Genomic DNA, 22,918 nt, shown 5'->3' with positions numbered 1-22,918 from the left:
AACACAGACTTCCTCACTTGTTTAAATTCAAGACCTAATTACCTAAAGACATCGTATGCACATTTTTCTTGCTCTAGGAGTCAGATGATTTTTACTGATTTCTCAGGGACTAAATATAAAAGGTTGCATATACTATTCTGTATTAAAGTTGCTTTAAATCCTTTAGCTTTATTGAATTACAAAAACCTATACAGCCCTGGCGTGTCTTCCTGATATGCAGTCTATGCAGTCATCACTTTTAAGAACTTCTAAGTCAGTTTACTTCCAAATTATCAACTTCAAGAGGCTTTTAGATTTTAATAATTAATTTTTTTTTCTAAACTCATTTCTTCCTTTAAAAATATGTTACAGCCTGGCTACATATTTCATGAAATCACTGTCCCAGAGGAAACAGGCAGGCTTTTGTGCTGGCTTGAATTGTACTGCATCAGTAACTGTCAGCAGGGCACTGCCACATCACAGTAGTTAATCTCCTTATTTTAGTGTTAGCTAGATAAGAAGTTAGTTGAAAGTCTTTAATAATTTTCTTTTCCCCTTTTGAGTTGTGGGATTAAGTTGAGGGATTAGAACTTTTTAATACACTTAAAGTGTGTTAATATCAGCACACAGGTTATATTAAAAATCACTTTAAAATATCACATCCCTTTGTCAGTGCTGTTAATATTTTCCTTGCTTCATTAGTGATTTAGAAGTCCACACTCACTGCAAGGTTTTTGTAGTGGATTTCCATCTCTGTGAACAGCCATGTCTGTTCTTTCGAATTCATTTACAAAATTCAGTTACCTTTGGTTTCCTACATGACATTATACAAGTTGTAGGAAGTGGTTAGATCTTTGTTAAAGAACGTACACTGAAATATTCCTGTCATTTAACATGTGACAAGATAGTCTTGAAGAAATTGCTAAAAAGTAAACAAATTTGTCCAAAGACAAATATTGCTGTATTCTGTAAATATATCTCTTGAAGTAAGCAGTATTGAAAAAAAATACCCATCCCAACAATCATTTTCTCTTGGCTCGTGCTAACACATAAGAGGCGATATTCTAGTTTAAGTAGGTTAGCATCTGCCTGGGGCACTTGGGGTAAGATTGACCTCATCTAATACTGGACATTTAAATGCCAGTTTTTAAACTGGTCACTAGGTTCTCTTTGCAGTTGGTGAAGGAGAGTAGATACTATGATCAGGGGCAGATATTGAGGATATTTTAGTGTCTGCAGAGGAACTTATTTCTATTTGTTAATTGATAGCTCAATAGATAAGCAGAATAAATGATGCCTATAAAATAGCATAAAGTACAAAGTTTCTGCATAACATAAATATCCATGATCATGTTAAGCTAGCAGAGGTGAATGCTGAGAGCAGTATGGAATTAGCCAGGTATCAGGGAACTCGTTGCAGAATGGATAATTCCCCTGTAAACAAACAAACAAACAAAAAACGTTTCACTGGTAGCTTGCTTTAGCTTTCTTGCTTCTGCTGGTCCCTGAGCTTGGTTGGGAAAATGGGATATCATGTATGTGTATCCCACATCCCAGTCAGCATGACCACAGCCAAGGTACAGCCTTAGTTTTTATGCCATTAGTGGAAAAAGTGCTTCCACCATCGTAAAACTTGGAAAAAGTGAAAATACAAAACTATATAAATGATGCAAATGTACAAAATTTCCAAACTTGTTAAAAATAAATGTCTTAAAGATTTTTTTTCCTTGGGTGAAATGTCTCCATCAATATGAACTTCAAGATTTTGAATATAAGTTCATCTCTTCTGACAGGAAGAGGTCATAGCTTTTTTCCCTTAAAAGAAAGAGCTTGATATATTTTCACTGTATTTTATTAACAAATCTGCTGTAACAAGAATGAATGATCATCATATTATTAAGAAATGAAATTTGTTTCAATAAACGTGATTGATAGTTCCTTTTGCTTATTTTCAGACTGTTCAGCAGACATGATCCCCAAGCTGAAGAGGCTCTAGCAAAGAGGAGAGGGAGAAATAGTCCAAATGGAAACCTTATTAGAATGTTGGTTCTTTTCTTTCTTGAAAGTGAGGTAAAAATAACTCATTTTTAATCTTTACACGTTTACTAAAACCTGGAAATTAAGTAGTGACTTACCAACATCTGTAAGAGGTTGTCTTTTTCCTTGCTTTTTAAAAATACTTTCAAAAATACTGTTTACTGTTTATCCCATCTCCTTGTCCATCAAATGAATTCAGGATAGGATCTTTTGTGTGGTTGATTTTGCTTTTACTTGCTCTTACTTGTCCCCAGTGCATTATACATTGCATTGCTAATAATATAGTGACTATAATATAATAATAATAATAATATATTATTGTTAACAATAATATAATGTATTTATAATATAATATATAATGCTATGTTAATGTTATGATATTAATAATCTTAATAGTATATTTATATACATATATGAAATATATAAAAGTGTTACCGGTGCTTTTTTTGATTGCTTTTTAAAATAAGCAACTAAAGAGTGTGCCTTTGGAGTTATTCTTTTTGAAGTGAATCTATTTGAACAGAGTCATCTCTGAGGTTGGACCTGGTCACTTGGGGATTTTTTCAGTTGGGTCTCAAAACCTTCCAAGGATGGAGGCTGCAGGCACCCACATGATGGCATTAAGTGTTTGGCAGCCACCTTCAGGACAGGAGTTTGTGGGACAAATTAACAGAAGTTAACGGGTGGGAAAGGAATCACGTGTGGATGTACATACAAATAGATATTCATTTCACTGTAATGTGTATAAAAGACCTGGATCGTAGGAGGAACTTGGATATGAGAAGGGTTAGTTGAGGAAGGTGATCGTTTATAGAGATAACGCCTCTAAGAAGTGTTTCTGGTAGAAGCACTAGCAGTCATTAAGGCTAAGAATGACAGTTGAAGGGAGGAAATCTTGCAAGGAGAGAGACATACAGGATTCACTGCGGATGGTGGGGGGAAGGCTTAGAACCGACGCGGGAGATACCATCTTCCTTGCGCTCCTGGACGCGTTCCTGCATGGGAGTCAGTGCCGTGCCTGGCGAGTGAGTGAGCTCCGTGGTCTGTCCTTGGATTTTGGTGGTGGCTAAAGATCAGTTTCTAAATCAATAGAAACCTACTTTTCTCACTTTCTAACAGTTGGGTTAATTCATATAAAGAACATATTTTTGCAGTGAAAGATAAGTTAATATCAGTTCTTTACCCACTGAAATCACTAGGTTTTCTGCTACCATTTTGAGAGACCAGAATTAGAAGAATATTTTTGGAGCTCCATCTATTGTTTAGACTGATCACAAAGCTATACTTAGTGGTAATTTGGGATCTTTTCATGATTATTTCAAAACATAAATGCACATAAGCCTAACAAAAACTTTATAGTATTTTATTTTTTAATTACGATACTCCTAAAAAGTGTAAAATATTCTGGCTCAATTTATCAATTGGTATTTGTTTGAATCACATAGCTATATTCTGCTCTTTTCCTTTTTCAGAAATATATGTTTAGACTAACAAAAATATGAAAACTATTCTTGCTGTCTGTCAAAAATGAATGTTGTATGAAAAGGAGCAAGTATTTCCATATCTATATTGTGCACCTTTGTTAAAATCTGTCTGGATGAAAAACAGATATATTGTCAGAGAGAATGCATTATAGCACCTCCTTATTCTCATGTCCCACCATCATTTCTTCTCATAACTCAGTAAGAAAGTGAGAAAAAAGTAAGCTTAGGTATTCAAGGTCAAAACTTTGAGGAGATTTTTCACCAAAGAATACTCCATGGAAAATAAACTGAAATTATTTTTTGTGTATTTTCCATTAAAACATATCCACACTGTCATGCAGTTGCATCATTCCCTTCAAAGAAGTCTTTCCAAAGTTAGTTACAAATTTCATTTTCTGTGTGACTGTTGCCTGGGGACTCTGTCCATGCCCAAATGGTTGTGAGCACTGAAGAAGCAGAGCTCGTACCAGAACATTTCACTGATGGTTGCTTTGTGGTTTCTAGTTGCATGAACATGCAGCTTACTTGGTGGACAGTTTGTGGGAGAGCTCTCAAGAACTTTTGAAAGACTGGGAATGTATGACAGAATTGCTCTTGGAGGAACCAGTCCAAGGAGAAGAAGGTATGTGTTTAATCTTGGGAATAGAGTTTTTAATAACTCATTTTATTGGTGATATTTGATTTGGTGATATTTGATATTGGATTTAATTAGTGGTGATAGTAAAATATGAGGCTTCTCCAGGCAGTCTTAAAACCAAAAACAAATTCTCAAGAGGAGCAAATGAAGGAAAAATCTTTTATAATGAGTCTTGAATCCTACTTGGTTGATAGATCTGCGTGCATGAGGTTGGTGGTAGAAGGTTCCTACTGGCAGTGATGAGTTTTGTCTAGCTCCTTTATAAACCTTGGGGACTTTCCAGCTTCAGGGACCTTCCCAGCAGCTGGGTGGTTAAGAGCTGATATACTCTTACTGTGCCCTGTGCATCATTTTGTAGATCTTCGTTATATCCCCCTCCAGTCAACATTTTTCCTAGCTGAGAGCTTTCAGGCTGCTTAGGTGTTTCCCTTCTACGCCTCACTCCGCACACCTCATCAGCTCTGCTGCCCTTTGCTGATTTTTGTCAGTTCTACCACATCCAGTTGGAGACGTTGTGAGCAGTAACTCCAAGAGCGAGCCAGCAAGCTGTGTTTTTCCATACCAGACAAAATGTCTTCTGCTTTGCTCTCTATTCCCACCGTTTTAAAGCTCCATTCACAGATGGGGCCTGTATATCATCCCAACTGATGTTCCTTGCTCTTTTCCTTGCACAGCGATGTCCGACCGGCAGGAGAGCGCTCTGATTGAGCTGATGGTGTGTACGATCCGGCAGGCTGCGGAAGCGCATCCTCCCGTAGGCAGGGGCACTGGGAAAAGAGTAAGTCACGGCGCGATAGGAGCTTCAGACCTGCGTCTGTTACCAGAGCTGTAAAAAATATTTGTCTGCAGTGCCACTTTGTGACACTTCTATGTAGGATTTTTATAATTGATGCTATCTGTTTGATAATTGATGCTATCTGTTTGATTAAAATTTTGTGAAGAAGAGTCGTAGAAACTATATTTCTAGACATATTTGAATGTTTGGTTTCAATTTGGTTTTTGCATCACTGTGTTGATTAGTATGAATTTAGAGCCTGAAAACCTTTTTTTGCAACTTTCAGATTTTCTTTTATCAATACCCCAGCTTAGACTTGGAGCACCTACCAGCATCTACAGCCCACACTGTTCCTGTAGATTGGAATTGAGGAGCAGAGCTCACACCACTGGGCGCCATAAAAATCTCAGAATTTGACATGCTGGCCAAATTTGCAGTCTCGGTGTTAAATCGTTTATTTATTAGATAGTCACTGTTCAGAGACCTACATCAATTTTCAGTTTCTTTCCTAAGGATAGGCACTGCCTTTTTAGCACTGCCTTATAAGTAAGTCATTTGGAGCCATGAGGTTGGGGTGATCATCAGGCTTTCGTTTATGTTCTCCATAAATACAGCATCCAAGTTGCAAAATTCTTGGCTTCGCAGGCAGATTTCCCTGCTTTTTGGTAGTCCACCTCTTTTCTGTAGCTTAGATTAAAATTAAATAAAGCCATATGAACATTTCGTATTTTTATTAGATTAAATTCTGAATGATCCTAACTGGATTATTACAGAATGCCACAGGCTCATTTAAAATGAAATCTAGAGATAGACTTATCATTTTTTTATTGCTAAACCAGAGCAGTTACTTAACTGCTTAATTTTTATGTGCCAAAAGCATATTAGCCTTATGTCCCGCAACAGCACCCTGGGAAAAGCTCCAAGAAGCCATCACTTTAAATATGATTATTACACTTTACCTTATGAATGCATATTCTAAGAAATTCTAAGAAATTCCTAATTCACTAAAACATGGAGGAGGAGAAGGATCTAGAGAAGTACTTAGCCAATTTACCTGAGCATTTATTTTCCTGGGTTACCAGCTCTGCTTTCTCAGTACAACTTAACCGTGTGTCATGTCTCTTCCTCCAAACATTCTGGCAGACAAAGCCAATGTTCAACAAATATTTTGTATTTGTATTTTCTGCTTGGAGCACCAGAGACTGTCACTACTCACTTTCTGGGTAATTTTTCTATCTAAAGAGATCCACAGTTCAGATCACTTAGGCTTAGAATTTCTTAAGTCATAGGATGCCTACGGATGTATTTCTTCAAAGCTGAAGAAAACATGTCAGTGAAATAAAATGCACCTTCTGAAGGGTGATGGAAGAGCATCGAGATCATCCTAGGGACCCGGCTTGCTTAATAGTGTTACTGTCTCTAGGTGTCTTTGCTTTGGCAACATTTGAGGCTTCGATATATCTGTCATTAAAATTTGTAAATGAGTTCTGTGCACTTGAACGTGTGTCCTCGTTGAGGGTTATGTTCCAGTTTAGAGATAACGGTCCTGAAACTGCTAATGAAAATCACTGTTGCAGGGTGGGTTGGTTTTGGTTTTCTTAATTATGCTTCATTTCACACTGATTTCTTACATAAACACTACATCTAAGGTGTGAAAATCAGAGCCGATTCACTTGAAAGTAATAGTAAACCTTCCACTCACTTGGCTTTTAGTCGAATTTCAGTCCTAAAAGCACAGTGATGTGTACAGAGGATACCATGTTGAATGAAATGACATTTTTCTTTCCAGGCTTCTTAGGTCCTCCCATGTAACCACTCTTCAAATGTTTTAGGATTTTTTGCTCTTGTTTTGATTTTTCTTTTTAAACACACTTGCATGGGTTTTTGTTTGTAATAGAAACTTTAGAAAGATTAATGACTGCTATATTCAGAAACTTTATTCACTGTAGTAATTTTTAATTGCTTGCAGGTCTTAACAGCAAAAGAAAGAAAGACTCAGATAGATGACAGAAATAAATTGACTGAACATTTCATTATTGCACTTCCTATGTTGCTATCAAAGGTACATTTTTCTATTGCATAAGTTGTTTACTGCTATTTACAGTTGTCTTTCACCTTTTTCCTGCTGTAGTATAGATTTTTAGTTTTACTTTGCCTTTTGTTTTGTTTCAATGATGTCTAGTATTCCGCTGATGCAGAGAAGGTTGCAAATCTCCTGCAGATACCTCAGTATTTTGATCTGGAGATCTACAGCACGGGCAGAATGGAAAAGGTACAGTATCTTGGGCAAAAACTCTCCCCGTTGCAAGAGCCTGGTTACCAGTGCGGTCACACAGCGTTGTGTCTGAATTCTGAAGACACGTAATCTTACCCTGATTTGGTGTCTTCTTTGCCTGAAAGTTGTTTTGAGTTTGGGTGTTGAGGGGATGTGAAAGCTGAGCTTCTCTTCTGCTCTGCAGCATCTGGATGCGTTGCTGAAACAGATCAAGTTTGTCGTGGAGAAGCATGTGGAATCGGATGTTCTTGAAGCCTGCAGCAAAACCTACAGCATACTCTGTAGTGAGGAATATACCATCCAGAATAGAGTTGACATAGCCCACAGCCAACTTATCGATGAATTTGTGGACCGGTTCAACCATTCTGTAGAGGATCTGCTGCAGGAGGTTTGTTTTCTTAAAATGAATTTAGTTTACATAAAATATACCATGGTGTAAACTGCAGAAAAACATCCTTACTCCATCATGAAATTATCCATGTGAAGACTTACAGCAACAATAACTATTTCAGAATTATTTGGTGCTATTTCTCTGCAGAACATCCCCTAAACTTGCCATTAAGCCTGCAAAGCATTGATGCTGTAAAACAAGGACCACAGCACCATCCTACTTCTGCAAATTGAGTGTAGTGTTTGTCACTTCACCTAGGAAATGAACTGGATGAATGGGTGAAAGCTGATGAAAAATGCAGGGAAAGGTGCATTTACATTAATGCTGGTGGTGATTCTAGTAGTCCAGAATGGATACATGCAGGCAGCAGAATCAAGACGGGGTTTTGTCTTGAGTCGAAGAGCTGATTAAGTAACACTTACAAGGGTTTACTGAGAGTTCTGGAAAGAAGGAAATAACAATAAAGGTCTGAAACCTGCAGGTACCTAGGAATTACTTAAAATAATTTATCCTTCAAAATACATAAGAGACAGAATAAGGATAGAAATTACACTTTTTTTTTCCTCTATATAAACTTCATTCAGTACTTCTTAATTTGTTGAATTCTCATGCTTTTTAAGCATAACTTAGGGGTCACATAGGTCTTTTTCTTCACTTTGTGCAGCTTAATGCACTTGTACATATGCTTAAATTTTGATGCACATTTATAGAAAGTTCAGCAGTCTATATTTTATAACTGAGTATCAAAGAAAAGAAACAGGAGAAGCCTTGAAGGACGCACTGGGATGACTGGGCAAAGATGGATCTTCTGAAGGAGCAGGGACCAGTGGTGGCTGCAGCACCTTCCTTCACCCAGCTCTGAGGAAGGGTAGAGAAATGTGAGCAAGGGCTTAAGATCTTCATGTGTATTGGAGGCTTGGAGACCTGCATGAGAGATGGATGAGGGTTTGGGAGAAAAGCTGGGCCTGGGAGTCATATGAGAAAGGAAAAATTAAGAGCTATAGATCCATAAGGAAGAGGGAGGGCAGGGGTCAGGCATGTGGCAAGGAGAAGGATGGGGAGATGAAAATGAGACAAAAATGTGAAATAGCAAGGAATTTAAATTTTGGCATTCGCCGTTTTCTTTACTGGATGATACTTTGTGGAGTAGTTAATTCTGGTAAATGTAATCATTATGAAGAGATTTTCAATTCTGCAACACACGCATCTATACCCAAGCAAGTGTCACACTGTTTTACAGCTTCCTTCTAGGTTACTAATGAGAGAAACACTGATTGACAGTCGCATCCGAAGACAGGAAATTCTTTTAATATCTGGACTTTTAGCTAGCAAGCAATTGATTGATCAAAATAAAATGAAATGGAGAAGAATTGCTTTAGGTGTATTTTCCACTTCAGAAGATTCCAGAAAAAAATGAAGTTTTGGAAATGTCTTCTTTCCAGTGGTTCACCAGGAGAATTTGATGTTCAGTTTGCATAAAATTTTAGGATAATGACATTTTAAAAAATCAAAAAACAATTGGAATTAAAAGATTTAATCATGTGGGATATTTACTCAGGTTTCTAATTCCCCCAGATTTATGAAATATAAAAAAACAGCCCCCTCCTCCTACTGCTGGCGGATGTAGGTTTGAGTATTAAGACTGTGATACTGTTGAGTATTACCAGAGATGATCTTGCTTATTTCCTTGTGCTGTGCAGCAGTCGTTTCAATATTATTATTAAGGGAAGTCAGTTTTGGTGTCAACATAAACTTTCAGATGAGTCTGCTTATGAGTACCCTCCATTCATGGATTCTGCTTTTCATGGGTTTCCTTTCATTTTCAGGGAGAAGAAGCTGATGACGATGACATATACAACGTGCTCTCCACGTTAAAGAGACTAACCTCTTTTCACAAGTATGTCATTTGCCCTGTTAATTTTGTCATTTCAGCAAATACCAGTGTTTTGTCTAGCGTTAGGAAACAAGAAAATTTATCGTTCTAACTATAAAATAGAGACCGATGAATGCTTTTTGGTGGGATGAGTATTATTATTTGGACTAGTCTGTGACCTTGCTTAGTTAATGACTTATTATTTTTAGAAAGCCTAGAGGTCCATTGGCAGGAGGGTCTAGAAAGGACATGCCAAAGGAAATGTAGAGCTGTGTCCAGGCTGGTGGTAGGACCATCTTTGCCATTTAGCCAGCACTAAGCTTTAGGTGCCAGAGCCCTGGCACAGGCTGCCCGGAGAGGTTGTGGAGCCTCCTTCTCTGGAGATCTTCAAAACCCGCCTGGATGTGACAGGGTACCCCGTGCTCTGGGTGTCCCTGCAGGAGCAGGGGGTGGGACTAGATGATCTCTAGAGGTCCCTTCCAACCTCAGCCATTCTGGGATTCTGTGATTTTACAGATTTATTATGAAAATACATAGGGCACACCATCTCGTGCTAAATGTTTTTATACCTAGGAGTATTGTACCAATACTCCCCTCCACGTCAGACAGTCTGCACATAAGGGCTGGTTCATATTTCCACAGCTAGTGGATGCAAACTACATCTTTGCTTTGAGCTTCAGCTTAGGAAGAGCATGGAGGAAGCTGTTTCTATCAGTTTCTAAATACCTTTGTAATACCTCTCCTGAAAATAGTAAAGATAAGTAGTAGTAAAAATGATCATTAATAGTTTATGATGAGAGTTTGGAAGTCAGCATTCCTCTTCCTGCCAAAATGACAGGGATACAGTTTCCAGGAGAGTGGTGGGCAAAGTCTTAGCTGCCTGCATTGTGCAGAAACCCCTTCACCAACCTTGGGGTGCACCAGAGCAATGGGACCAGGTGAGAGCTTTGCAGGTCCTGCCACTCTCTGAGACTCTTATGGACACCCCATAACTTGTGGAAAACCTGGACCATTTCATTTGAACTGCCTGAATTTCAGGGGTAACACATACAGTTCCTCCATCAGCTGTAGGAAGTTATTGCTCTTGGTCAGCAGGCAAGAAAGCTTCACATGCTGCTGAGAGTCACAGATCACTTCTTCCTTACCACAAGATGTGAGAGGTACTTGCCTCTGTAACCTTTTTTATACCAATAAGCATATTTTGTTTCAGTGACTTGTTTCTCCCTCTGTGCTGTGCCTGGTCCTCAATCCTAAATCCTCCATCGCTGTATGAAATAGCTCAGGAATATCTGCTCTTCCTTCCCTGTCTTCTGGAGTTCCATGGAGTTCATTAAGTTGTTGCTGATTTCTGTAGTGCAGAAATTTCTCATGTGCAAATGAGATTTTCTGTCTCCCTGGTAACACTCTGAAGCTGCTCCTGCCTTCCCCAGCAGCACAGGGGAAGGCTGCAATTCACTTCCAAGAGAGCAGCACAAATCTTAAGACTTTCCCGAGCGTCTCTCATGTATATGCTCTTCCTGAGGGTCCCAAATCTCTAACGAGATACTTCAGACTTGCTTGATACTTCAGACTACAAGGCTTTGTAGAGGAAACACAAATCAGCACCAGAGACCTCTAACTTCACCCTCAAAAAAAAGGAAAGAGAAAAGAAAAAGATCTTGTCGAGCTGAAGAATAACTGTTTATCATTTCTCAGCTGTGATTAATGATTAAATTGCAGTGGGAATTTCTAATTAATATCTGCTTGTGTATGGGAACTGAAATCCTTGTCGTTACTGAATGTTAAGTCCACTGAGGTTTCTTTGCTGAAGGGAAGCTATCGCAGCATGAGGCAGATCTTACCAGACCTTTAGATAATGAGATTAAGGTCTTCAATCCAAACTTACATTGGGCATTTTCTTTTCAAAGAACAGTAGCTGTTGCCTGATACTGTAGTTGTCTGTCATCAACTGATTGCCAAAAAATATGTATGAGTGAAGAAGTGGAAATGGTGGGTTAACAGCTGAATTTGATCTTCAGGCAGTGCAATAAAAAAGCACTGAGGTTTCAAAAAAGAATCAAGTCCTTTTTCTGAGAGGGATATCTCATGGTAGTTCTTCATTTGGGAATGAATTAGCTTTAAAAAGTGAATCCTTGGAAAATAAGAACAGATATTCTGTAGTTCTTATTTGCTGCCCAGTTTTCCTCCTAATTAAATTCAAGTAAATCAAATAGTATTGAAATCACTCACAGTATTAGAAGAGGTCTGTCACCTTACATGCTCGATCAATGAAAGCAAATGAGTGGGAAACAGATATTTTAGAAAGAACAAAAATGCTGTTTGGCAGCAAAGGGCTCTCAACAAACTTTCTAAATTAAAACGTCTTTCATCAAACAAGAGAACAGTATTTCAGGTGCAACTGAAATTCTCCATTACAGTCCTTCCTTCCAAGTCTTCAGAATGGAATAGTGAATCTTGTTGAGGCTTTCTGAAATAAAACATGTGAAATAAACATGTAGGCCTGTGTATACAGGATGGTTTTACATTAGCAATCAGCGTGATTGGTATAGGTTAGCCCTTGCTCTCTGCACGCGGCCATCGTAAGCCTGCTAATGACTAGAGCACCTTTCCAGAGATAACAGCTGTGTTCTTATTACTGTAAGCATGGACAGTCAGGACACTTCCCAAATAGGTAAAGGTCTTCTCTTCCTCTCATACAAATCCTTTCCATTACCTTTTTCCTTTGGTTGACCAATACATCATATTATATCAGATTTCTTCAGACTAAGTTATTTGGAAGTTTGGTATGTCATGAAGAAGAAGGAATGAAGAGAAATGAAACCTGAGCAGAGAAATAACACTAGCTAGAAGAGCTGTTTTAAGCCCAAGGTGCAGCTGGGCTTGCTATGTGCGTCTTTTAGAAGACAGCAATTTTGTGGAGGGAGAGAGAGAGCTTTTGTAATTAGTTTTCTAGGCTGCTTCTGTTCTCACTTTCAGAAACACTGTGGAATTGATACCTGTTCCTCAGCTCCCATAGTGTCTGTGCCCCAGTAAGCATGGCTGTCCGTAGGGATGAAAAGAATCCATCTCTCATGAAATGCTGGACCTTGAAGAACACCAGAAGATGTTCTGATATGGAAGGGATCAAGAGAGGGACAATTCTGTGCTAAATACGAATTTCAATCTAGGAATCTCTATGTCAGACAAGCTGCTTTGGTGCATTGTGTTTTTTCCAAGTCATCTTTAAGGAAGTTTGTATTGCAGAGCACCATGAAATTTGTAGCACCAACATGGAGTTGGTATTTCTCAGCTCTCAGCCTCTTCCCGAGGACACTTCCAAGGGCCAGGCTCAGAGCAAAGAGCTAAGGTGTCCCCAGGCGTCCCAGCCGGGGACAATGTCCCACAGTGGCTGACTGACATGGAGGGATCTCAAATGAAAAGTCAGAGGTGAAGTAATTTTTGCTTTCATAATCCCTGTGGGATAATTTATGCTGCTATCTGCATCTGCACACCAAGGAGATTTTCCTGCCTTAATTACAATGCTGTAATTAAGGAGGTGCAGCTCTGCCTTGCTGGAAGCTCTGTGAATTGCTGGAGCAGGGTCTATGCACTCAATACCACTAGTCAGAGGCAGCTTCCTGAAAGCCTATAATTTATCAGTAATACATCTCATTTCCATACTTCCACCACCATCCAGAATGTAAGTATGGGGGTATGTTTGCTAAAAAAGGGAAGACAGAAGAGAAGAGATTAGTATAAAAATTAGAAGAAATTAGTATAAATCATTGGAGAGGCAGTTGCTGCTGTTTGTCTGATATGCCTGCATTTCACACTGTCTTACTTTAGGTATTTTCAGATCTTTAATAAACCCAGCACAGCTGATCTCTCTTTATTGCTTCTTGTTCTAGTGCTCACGATCTCACAAAATGGGATCTGTTCAGTAACTGCTACAGATTACTGAGAACTGGAATTGAACACGGAGCTATGCCAGAACAGGTACCCTTAGCCTTGCATACATACATGCTTCGGGGATTCAGGTGTTATAGAGCTTTTTTTTTGAAAGAAATTACTGTTGTAATGAAGTGTCATCCAAGGAGTGAAAAATTGTGGATTTTTTTTCCTGTTTTTTCTCTTGCTCTATGTGATTTTGACCAACCTCCTTTCCTCACCTTTCTCATCTGTAAAATAAAGTTGTGTTCCTGGCTGCACTGGCGCAGAGTTAGAGCCTGCCTGTCTTGGCCCTGCACATTTCCACAGCTCGTGTGTACACATGGCTCAGAGCTGTGGGACTCTCTGCTCTCTCTGCAGTTGCTCCTTAAGGCTACCTAATTTTATTTATTTATTTATTTGAAGCTGGGCTGCATGTTCTTTTGGTAATGATATGGAATTCCTGATTACTGTGTTAGGAAATTAAGATGTAAAGATATTTAAATGGATGCTTTTGCACTGAGATATACAGTTGTTGACTTTTTCTTCTCTTATGTTGTGACACCATTTTTTACTACCTCCTAACACTGTTTTCTGCTTTGTTTTGCTTCCAAGTATGTACATAGTATTTTATCACCAATCATAAACTGGTTCTTTCCTGCACCAGACTGAGGAATAACACTGTATCCTTGAAAACAAAAAGCATTGCCAAAGAGCTGCTCCTCTTTTTCTTTACCTGTGTTTTAGTGATCTGCTTGATGTTTCCAGTGTGCTGCGATTCACAGTGTTCCCTCTGTTACAGATAGTTGTTCAGGCACTGCAGTGTTCCCATTACTCTATTCTCTGGCAGCTGGTGAAAATCACTGAAGGCTCCCCTTCCAAAGTAAGTAGGGATTCAAGCAATTCTGCTGGAGACACAGAATTTGCCTAAATATGCATTAGACCTGAGCTTTAATAACTTGACCCCATGCAGAGGTGATATAAGATATTGTGTTTTCATTTGTTTAAGGCTTTTACGATCTGTTTGTCAGAAACTTGCCTAAGCAAACCATACAGACAACAGTGAAAGCCTGACTGTATTGGGGTTTAGCCCTCTTGATTTTTATGTTTTTATTGCTGAAGATAATGTGCTTTGTTGTGAGCACAGCGAATTGCATGGACAGGTAAGTGATGTTGACAATGCTTACCAAATAGCTGCAAATGGTACTGTTGATTTCTGCACCATGGAGAGCTGTTTTATTACTGTTTCTACCTTTTACTTCATTTTTTTATGTTGCTAAGTATAAAGATCAGGTCGCTATCAGTGACTAATAAAAAGTAAGCACATGGAAACATAATGCAGTAAGGACAACGTTACATCTAAATTATTTTGTTTAGTCTTTCTTGGATCTTTTCTTAGCTTTTTTTTTTTTTTTCCTCAATCGCAGGGTAAAATTAGGTCTTTTTAGATCGGTTTCAAAAGTATTACAACAAATTAAAACTTGTGAAAATGAATAGTATGTGTACTTCGCCAATAGCTTCAAAGAAAGAGCAAAATACTATAAAAATAAGCATTTAATGTACATAAAAATGACAGAATGCATTGTAAATAATTTTCTGGAATATGGATATATTTGACATTCTAAAATAACTTCTGGAGAATAAGAACCATTATTATTCTGTATCCTCCACATTGCCCTTACTCATCCTTTCAGAGGTGCTTGTTCAGTCTCTTTACAGAATCCCAGAATGGTTGAGGTTGGCAGGGACCTCTAGAGATCATCCAATCCAACCCCCTGCTCCAGCAGGGACACCCAGAGCAGGGGCACAGGGTGGCATCCAGGCAGGTTTGAAGATCTCCAGAGCAGGAGCCTCCACAGCCTCTCTGGGCAGCCTGTGCCAGGGCTCTGACACCCTCACAGGAAAGTTATTCTTCCTCACATGGAGGTGGAACTGCCTGGGGTTCAGCTTGTACCCATTATCCCTTGTCCTAACACTGGCCACCACAGAGAAGAGCCTGGCCCCATCCTCCCTACAATCACCCCTCAGGTACTTGCACGTGTTGATCAAATCTCCTCTCAGTCTTCTCTTCTCCAGGCTAACCAGGCCCAGCTCACTCAGTCTTTCCTCATACGATGGCTGCTCCAGTCCCTTCATCATCTTCGTGGCTCTGCGCTGGCCCCTCTCTAGCAGCTCCACGTCCCTCTTGTCCTGGGGAGCCCAGAACTGCCCCCAATGCTCCAGGTGGCTCCCTAGAGCTGAGCAGAGGGGCAGGATCCCCTCCCTCGCCCTCTGGCAACGCTCCTGCTGCTGCAGCCAGGAGCCCATTGGCCTTCTTGGCCATGGGGGCACATTGCTGCCTCATGGGGAACTTGGTGTCAACCAGGACTCCCAAATCCCTGTCCATGGAGCTGCTTTCCAGCAGGTCAACCCCTAGTCTGTGCTGGTGCCTGGGGTTATTCCTGCCCAGGTGCAGGCCCTTGCACTTGTCCTTGTTGAACCTCAGGAGGTTCCTCTCTGCCCAAGTCTCCATCCTGTCCAGGTCACTCTGAATGGCAGCGCAGTCCTCGGGAGTGTTGGCCACTCCTCCCAGGTTGGTATCGCCCGCAAACTTGCTGAAGGTGCCCTGTGTGCCCTCGTCCAAGTCACTGATGAACAAGTTGAAGAGCACCAGGCCCAGTACTGACCCCTGGGGACACCACTGGCCACAGGCATCCAACCAGACTGGGCCCCACTTATCACCACCCTCTGGGCTCTGCCATCCAGCCAGTCCTCGATCCACCTCACTGTCCGCTCATCCTGTCCGCACTTCCGGAGCTTTCCTATTGTATTTCCCAGTAAACCATCTCTGTTAGTATCAGGTCTAGCAGCACCCTCCCCTTGTTGGCTCATCAGCCACCTGCATCAAGAAGTTATCTGCAGTGTCCTGCAGGCACCTCCTGCACTGCCTGTTCCCAGCTGTGTGGTCATCCCAGAAGACATCAGGGTGGTTGAGGCCTCCCATAAGGACCAGGGCCTGGGATCGTGAGGCTTCTTGCAGCTGCCTGTAGAAGGCCTCATCCACTTCCTCTCCCTGATCAGGAGGCCTGTAGTAAACTCCCATGACCGTGTCACCCTTGTTGGCTCACCCACAGCGCCCCGCGCTTCATCCTCCCCTACGCTGAGCTCCATACATTCCAGTGGTTCTCAGGTAAAGAGCAACTCCGCCACCTCGCCTTTCTGGCCTGTCCTTCCTGAAAAGCCTAAAGCCATCCATGGCCACATTCCAGTCATGAGAGCTGTCCACCACGTCTCAGTAATTGCACTGAGATCATGGCCCTGCAAACGCGCACGCATCTCCAGTTCCCCTTGTTTATTCCCCACACGAGGTGTTTGACTTGGGCATCCAGTGTGCCTCTCTCTCTAGCTGGGGCAGCTGGAACTTGACCATGTGGCCTTCAGAAGGTCTCTTATTTACCCATGTAGGCTCTTCAGACTTAGGGTATCCTAACAACCTATGGAGTTAGGCAGCTGCAAGTGGCATGACAGGCCATCGCCTACCCGGTAACCTGATGATACCCTCCTCCCGCCTCGGATGTAGTTTAAAGCCCTCTCAATGAGCCCTGTGTTCCAGGGCTCTCTTCCCTCTTTGAGAAAGATGGATCCCATCAGATTCCATCATACCTCCCACTATGTGAGGCTTCTTGTTACCAAAAAAACCAAAGTTGTGGTGGTGACACCAGCCACAGAGCCACGGGTTAATGGAGCATATCCTCCTATTTCTTTCTATATTGTGGCCAGCACTGGGAAGAATGGAAGAGGATATGACCTGTGCGCCTGAGTTCCCAATTGCCTGCCCCAGTTCCTCTTTAGCATGCTGCTAGTGTACAGTATCACACCTGGGCTCCTTACAGCTGAGAAAGCTGACTACATCTCATCTATTTTAAATGAACTCAGAAGCTCGTCGCAATCACAGAATCTGGAGTCTTCCTGGCTAGTGGTTTTGATCACCTCGGGGAGAAAATTTCACTTTTACAGAAGGAACTAAAGAACTGAAAGTCAGTTCTGGAGGCCACTACTTTCACCCTCATGTCCAGGGAACCAGCACACCAAATCTCAGCCTAGTGCTTCCCTAGGAATAAAAACAGGGTTGCTGATGATCTGCATGCCAAGGGCTTTGGGTGTGGGGCACCAAGCACTTAGTGCGGATGCGATTTGTGGTCAAGCAGCCAAGCCTGGACGCTGCCTCCAGCTGCTTTGGTAGCATTTTTGGTAAAATTTTCCCCCTTGCTTTGCCTGTCAGGGATTTGCCATGGAGTTTACCCCCTTTGGAAGGGTAACTGCGGCTTCCTGCTTGCAAATCCTGTGAGCAGCAGTGCCCAGGCATGCCATGCTCTGGGTGCATACACAGAGCATTCCGTAAGATTTTTATCTCCCATTGCTGCTTTTCTCCTATTTTTTTGAACTAAGTACAGTAAGATGCTGCAGTACAGTGTAAGCTGTGCTAAGTGATGGCCACCAGCACTCTTGGAAAAAAAATGTTTCATGTTTTTTGGGGTCTAAGTATCGTGAAAGAATTGAAAATTTCACCAGAAATTATAGCCAGCAGCTGACATATGCAGTATGTATGTCAGGAGCATTGGATTTTGGAGTCGAAGAACGTTGACTGATGTTTGCCACATTAACATGGGGGTCCAGTGAAGCTGAAAGAGAAAGAAATCTTTATAAGTATTGCAGTCATGGGGCTTTTCTCGGAGACTAGCTCAATGAGCTGAAAGCTAATGGCTCTTGAACATTGTGAAGTTTACCCAAAAATTGGGGTAATAAGGTGAAGAAAGTTGGTACTGTCAGTAGTTTAGAGGAAGGGCAATGGCCAAATAACAGGGCAGGAGCAGAAGGCGAGCGTTTCTGAAGGGCTTCACGCTGCAGCAGGGGTTGAGGTAGCAGGATGCAGCAGGATGCAGCAGGGGCAGGACGCGCTCATGCTGAGCCGCGCTCTCCCTCCTGGCTCACCCCGCTCACATACTGTGATATTAACTGCTTAAGTGTGGGTTATATGTACTCGGGCCCAGCTCAGGGATCCGGGTCACAGAGTGACACCAGTTTTACCTTCAGAACCCAGGAGAGAGTAATTTACCTTCTACCAGTTTTTCATCCAAAGCCAGTATATGCTGTAGGCACCCTTCAAAGGCCTTGGCTGTGCGCCTGAGAATGGTAAAGACCTTCAACTATTTTTTTCTTTCCATTCTCTCTTAAAAAAAAAAATAGATTTTACCGCTCTACAATATTCTGTGGATTTCTCCAAATGTAGAAAAGTTCCAGATGGCTCTGTTGTAATGTTTAGCAGCACTTTCTTTTGCTGTCTATAACTCTTCAAAATTTAATGTCTGTGCTGCTATCAAGTGAGAAGAACATAATGAATAACATATACCTAGGTGTCATTCATTCTTTGACAGAAAGAAGGATGGAAGGCATACTTACTTTTTAACCTTTTTATAGGATTTTTTCATAGGTTTTAGTTTTTCTTTAGAATTAATTAACATCTATATAAATTGTGCTAAAAATAGGTTATTAAAGTCATTGTAGTACCAATGCTTAAATGATTAAGATGATTTTATAACAGTGAATGGATAAGCCTGGTCTCAGTCCTAGCCAAAATCTTGGCTAGAAGGCTGATAGGAAATGCAGTACAAGGCTGAAGGACTGACAGCAAAAACATGACCCACACATAAGAGGTGAAGGAAGAAAACTCGCTCTTGAGAAGGTAACTTTATGCTACTTTGAAATACCAATTTGTGTAAGAAATTAATATCACGATGTATTTCAGTTGAATGTTTGAATATGTGAATTTAATGAAATCTATATTCAGTAGCTCAAAGCCGGACAATTTATTAGAGAACAACTCCAGGTGGGAAATCACTGTGCTAAGGAACTGCTCCTCATGCACTGTAGGAGGGATCCCTTCTCATCAAGTTGATCATGGTTCTTGCCTGTGATCAGGGAGGGTGACATGAAATTATCTAGAATGTGTTTTTAAAATTAATTGAGGTTGGTTTTTAGGGTTACAGTGGTCTTGGACTATGTTTACACAGCAAATAGGAGCATGAAGGTGATAGAGCTCAAGATTGTGGCTGAAATACTGTCCAGGTCAGAAAACCACACTTAGTCTGTTGACAAATTCTAAGAGGTTCATAGATGTGGGACTGCTTGGGTTTCCTCAGCACATTTGCAGAGATGCCTTCTGTTGTGAACCAATACAGGCAGAACATAAGGACCACAAAAAGGCTTTTCTGTAAACAAAGTATAACAAGATCTTGTGCTGCAAAGCAGTAAAAAGCTAAAACTAGAAATGAGACACTTGTGTTGAACAGCCAGCATAATTAAAAACTGAAGTAGTTTAGTGAGGAAAACATTGCAGAGGCACTGTGTAGATTCTTCAGATTCAGGCTGGATGTCAATTTATAGGATACTCTTTCATCTTAAATATTGGTGCAGGTACCATGGAGGGAAAGTTGGCTGTGGTAGTGGGCAACCAGGCCCCACATGTGGTTTAGTGGCTGTAATGATCCCTTCTTGGCACAAAACCTGTGAAAATTGGGAGAGGAAGGAAATGCTGCTCTCTGAGGCACTGCCTGGGCTGCTGGTGGGGCTGGAGGCCGGGGAACGTGCGGCTGCTGCCGACGCTTTGGCACGTGAGAAGGAGCAGACAGGGCACAACCGCTTCGTTGTGGCACCGGCGCGGTGCAGAAGACATAAATTGCTGCTAAAATAGCCAGTCCTTTCACAAACTTTGAAGCTAACTCAGGGTCCTAGTTCTCCTTTTCTTCTCCACGTTGGTTTGGTCCTAATGTAAGCAAAATAATCAAGAACAGCCAAGAAGCCACACACATTTTCAACAAGTTCTTGGTTATGAGGTAGAGGCAGTCACAGCTTTCTGCACAGCAAGACTTCTTTTCTTCTGTAATTCATTTACTGCTTCCATGTGGCACTTTATTCTTCCTATTATGCTTCAGTATCTTATGTTTTATTTTGATTTGTTTTCACATTTTACATATTTATTTTGTTACCCTTAAAACATAAGTACTCAGCCTGGGACAGCATTAATTTCTCCAACGCAAAGGATACAATGTTCCTCCAGGACCTGCCACTTCTGGCGCCCCTGGTTAAAGTATTTGTTGATTTTCTGTGAGATCCAGGTGATCAAATGCACTCGTTCTTGTATCTTTGCCCGCACAAATCCTTCCTTCTGCAGCTCAACCAACCTCCCTCCTTCTCCCATAAGTCTTCAGATTTCTGCAACTTACCCTCCTATCCCCCTATGTGCAGACCCTTAGAATAATGGTTTGGTTGAGCCTGAGATATTTTATCAGTATTTTACATTTTTGGCTGTGTTGGTTTATCTGCATACAGAATTTTTCTAAATCACCAGGTAGGCTGGACTTGTTGTACTAAACTTTTTGTTCTGAAACATTTATAATATAAAATACAGACAATTTTAGTTTGTGAAGGTATTGTTTTTATTATTATTAATTATTACAGGGAAACATTGGGCCATTCCTGTGAAAAACAATGACTCATTTAAGGAAGATTTTCATTGCCTTTTTGTTTTTGTTTGGCTAGTTTATAGGGTTGAATGTGTGAAATGACCATCTTTTCATTTTGTTTTCTCCTAGCAGCCTGTTATTAATACTTAAATATTATCCCTTTTCCATGTTTATTCCAGGAGGACTTGTTGGTATTGAGGAAAACTGTGAAATCCTTTCTGGCCGTCTGCCAGCAGTGTCTGTCAAATGTCAACACTCCAGTCAAAGAACAGGTAAAGGGAGGGTCACCCACAAGGTTTTACAAAGGGCGAATATGAAATTGTAGTAAAACTCAGACATTTACTATCCTGAGCTTGAAGTAAAATTGCGTGTGCCTTCCGTCTGAATAAAACTTTAACGAATGCTCCATAAAATAGCTTTATTAAAAGCATATTCAAATCCATTTTTGATATAACAATAAGGATTACTGGGGTGTTTAGGCTTATATTCAGCTGTCATAATCTGCTGAACCTGCACATCTAATTGAATCACTTTAAATACAACAAGCCTGTTTCTTTAGACTATTTTAGCATGAATAGATAGAAATAGGCACATTTAGAGGATGATTCAGACCTTAGATGGGCTGAATCTCTCTCTGAAAATAGTAACTAGTAGGGAGCCTAGTGACTCCTTTCCTGTCAGGATTAAATGCCAGAAGCTAGATCAGCCTTGATGATATTTCATATTTTGTTATCCTAATAATTCAGTTAAATACATAGCTTAGGTTGCTGTGCTTCCCTATTGACAGGTAGGCTAATGTCTCTGTATGTATGTATGTGTGCATACAGGGGCCAAAAGTATATATGTGAAATATGAACACATCAGTAGAGATCAGCCTTCTTGTGGTTTGGTGCAGTCACCCAATACCCTGTTTTGTTTTTTAAGAGAAGCTGACTACGCGTGGAGCAGAAAGCTTCTGTTGTGTGTGTTTAGAAACTGTAGTGAAAGAAATGAAATCCAAAGGCATGTTGAAACAACTGGTAGTCTCTGCAAGAAACAATAGCAGCTCTGCTGAGATTTTACAAATATACTTTATATTACATCTTGTTAACATCTTTGCTGTTTATAAATTGTGTTTTTCCATCAGCAAAGACTTTTTCCAAAGTCTTTTTTGCAAAGACTGTTAACAGACTAACTGGCACACAGTTATTTGCCAGCGTTTTTTAAAGGTAATGCCTCTTAAAGTATAGTTTTGTTATTCTGAAAGATAGCTCTGCAGACGTTGGCAAATAAAAAGTCTCCAAGATCTCCATAACTGAAGCATTTTTTAAATTAAGACCCTTGACTGTCTCTTAGACTATTTGAGATAAATCTCATGGGACTAAACATTGTCTACAATATGGACATGTCTCTGAGCCCATCGCAGTCTCTATGCTGGATAGAAATGGGCATTTTCAGTGCATAATTTGCTCTTTTTTAGAGGTCTACATTAGGATTTTTCTTACCATATCACAAATTCCAGCAGGTATAAAAGGAGTTTAGGGTGCCTGTGCAGATGTGATCGTCTGCTCTCACTGAGATGAATCGCATCTTTTTGGTTTCTAGAGAGAGAAATCCCAAATACTGGCATCTGTCTCCAGAGTCTAAGTAGGTCATGGTTTAAAGTGATTTGCATTTTCTTCTCATCTAAGTCATAGCTCATTCTAATTTAATAACACTCCAAAAGATAAGTGACCTGCTATGACATTCAGCACAAAGATTCCTTTTGGACGTTTGTAAAGCAGATTGGTCTCGCTCACTGCTTTTCACTAGGTCTCAGTTCAAGAATATATTTAAACACACATTTAATTGCCTTTCTGTTCACCAAAGCCCTTAATCTAAGCACAATCTTAAATGTAAATCAATGAGAGTTAAAAAAAAGAGGAATTCAGCTGTTTATAGTAGGAGCTTAGAGTAGGAATATAACAGTGGATTGACGCCGAGCTATTTTACAAATGTGGCAGACCTATTTTACAATCTCTCCTCAGTTGACAGCCCCTTTGGGCTACCACCTACGTGGGAAGTGTGACTGACCCTGCCC

General features: G+C 40.5%; 1 protein-coding gene across 2 annotated transcripts in view; it reads left to right on the top strand.

The window, feature by feature from the left end:
- Window positions 1-22,918, top strand: part of STAG1 (STAG1 cohesin complex component) — a 126,778-nt gene that overhangs the window by 87,228 nt on the left and 16,632 nt on the right. For both annotated transcript variants that reach the window (XM_088538107.1, XM_088538105.1), the window contains 10 exons: window positions 1,935-2,049; window positions 4,005-4,122; window positions 4,812-4,915; window positions 6,882-6,974; window positions 7,095-7,184; window positions 7,372-7,575; window positions 9,405-9,475; window positions 13,339-13,426; window positions 14,160-14,240; window positions 21,039-21,131. In XM_088538107.1, coding sequence (XP_088394233.1) covers window positions 1,935-2,049; window positions 4,005-4,122; window positions 4,812-4,915; window positions 6,882-6,974; window positions 7,095-7,184; window positions 7,372-7,575; window positions 9,405-9,475; window positions 13,339-13,426; window positions 14,160-14,240; window positions 21,039-21,131 — 1,057 coding nt within the window. The remainder of the gene's footprint in view (window positions 1-1,934; window positions 2,050-4,004; window positions 4,123-4,811; window positions 4,916-6,881; window positions 6,975-7,094; window positions 7,185-7,371; window positions 7,576-9,404; window positions 9,476-13,338; window positions 13,427-14,159; window positions 14,241-21,038; window positions 21,132-22,918) is intronic.

This window comes from Tinamus guttatus, unplaced genomic scaffold (genome assembly GCF_059628265.1).
Source record: "Tinamus guttatus ecotype Peru unplaced genomic scaffold, ASM5962826v1 Tinamus_guttatus_pri_ptg000927l, whole genome shotgun sequence".
Classification (NCBI taxonomy): domain Eukaryota; kingdom Metazoa; phylum Chordata; class Aves; order Tinamiformes; family Tinamidae; genus Tinamus; species Tinamus guttatus.
The sequence above is the reverse complement of the archived record's forward strand: the minus strand, read 5'-3'. Positions and strand labels throughout refer to the sequence as shown.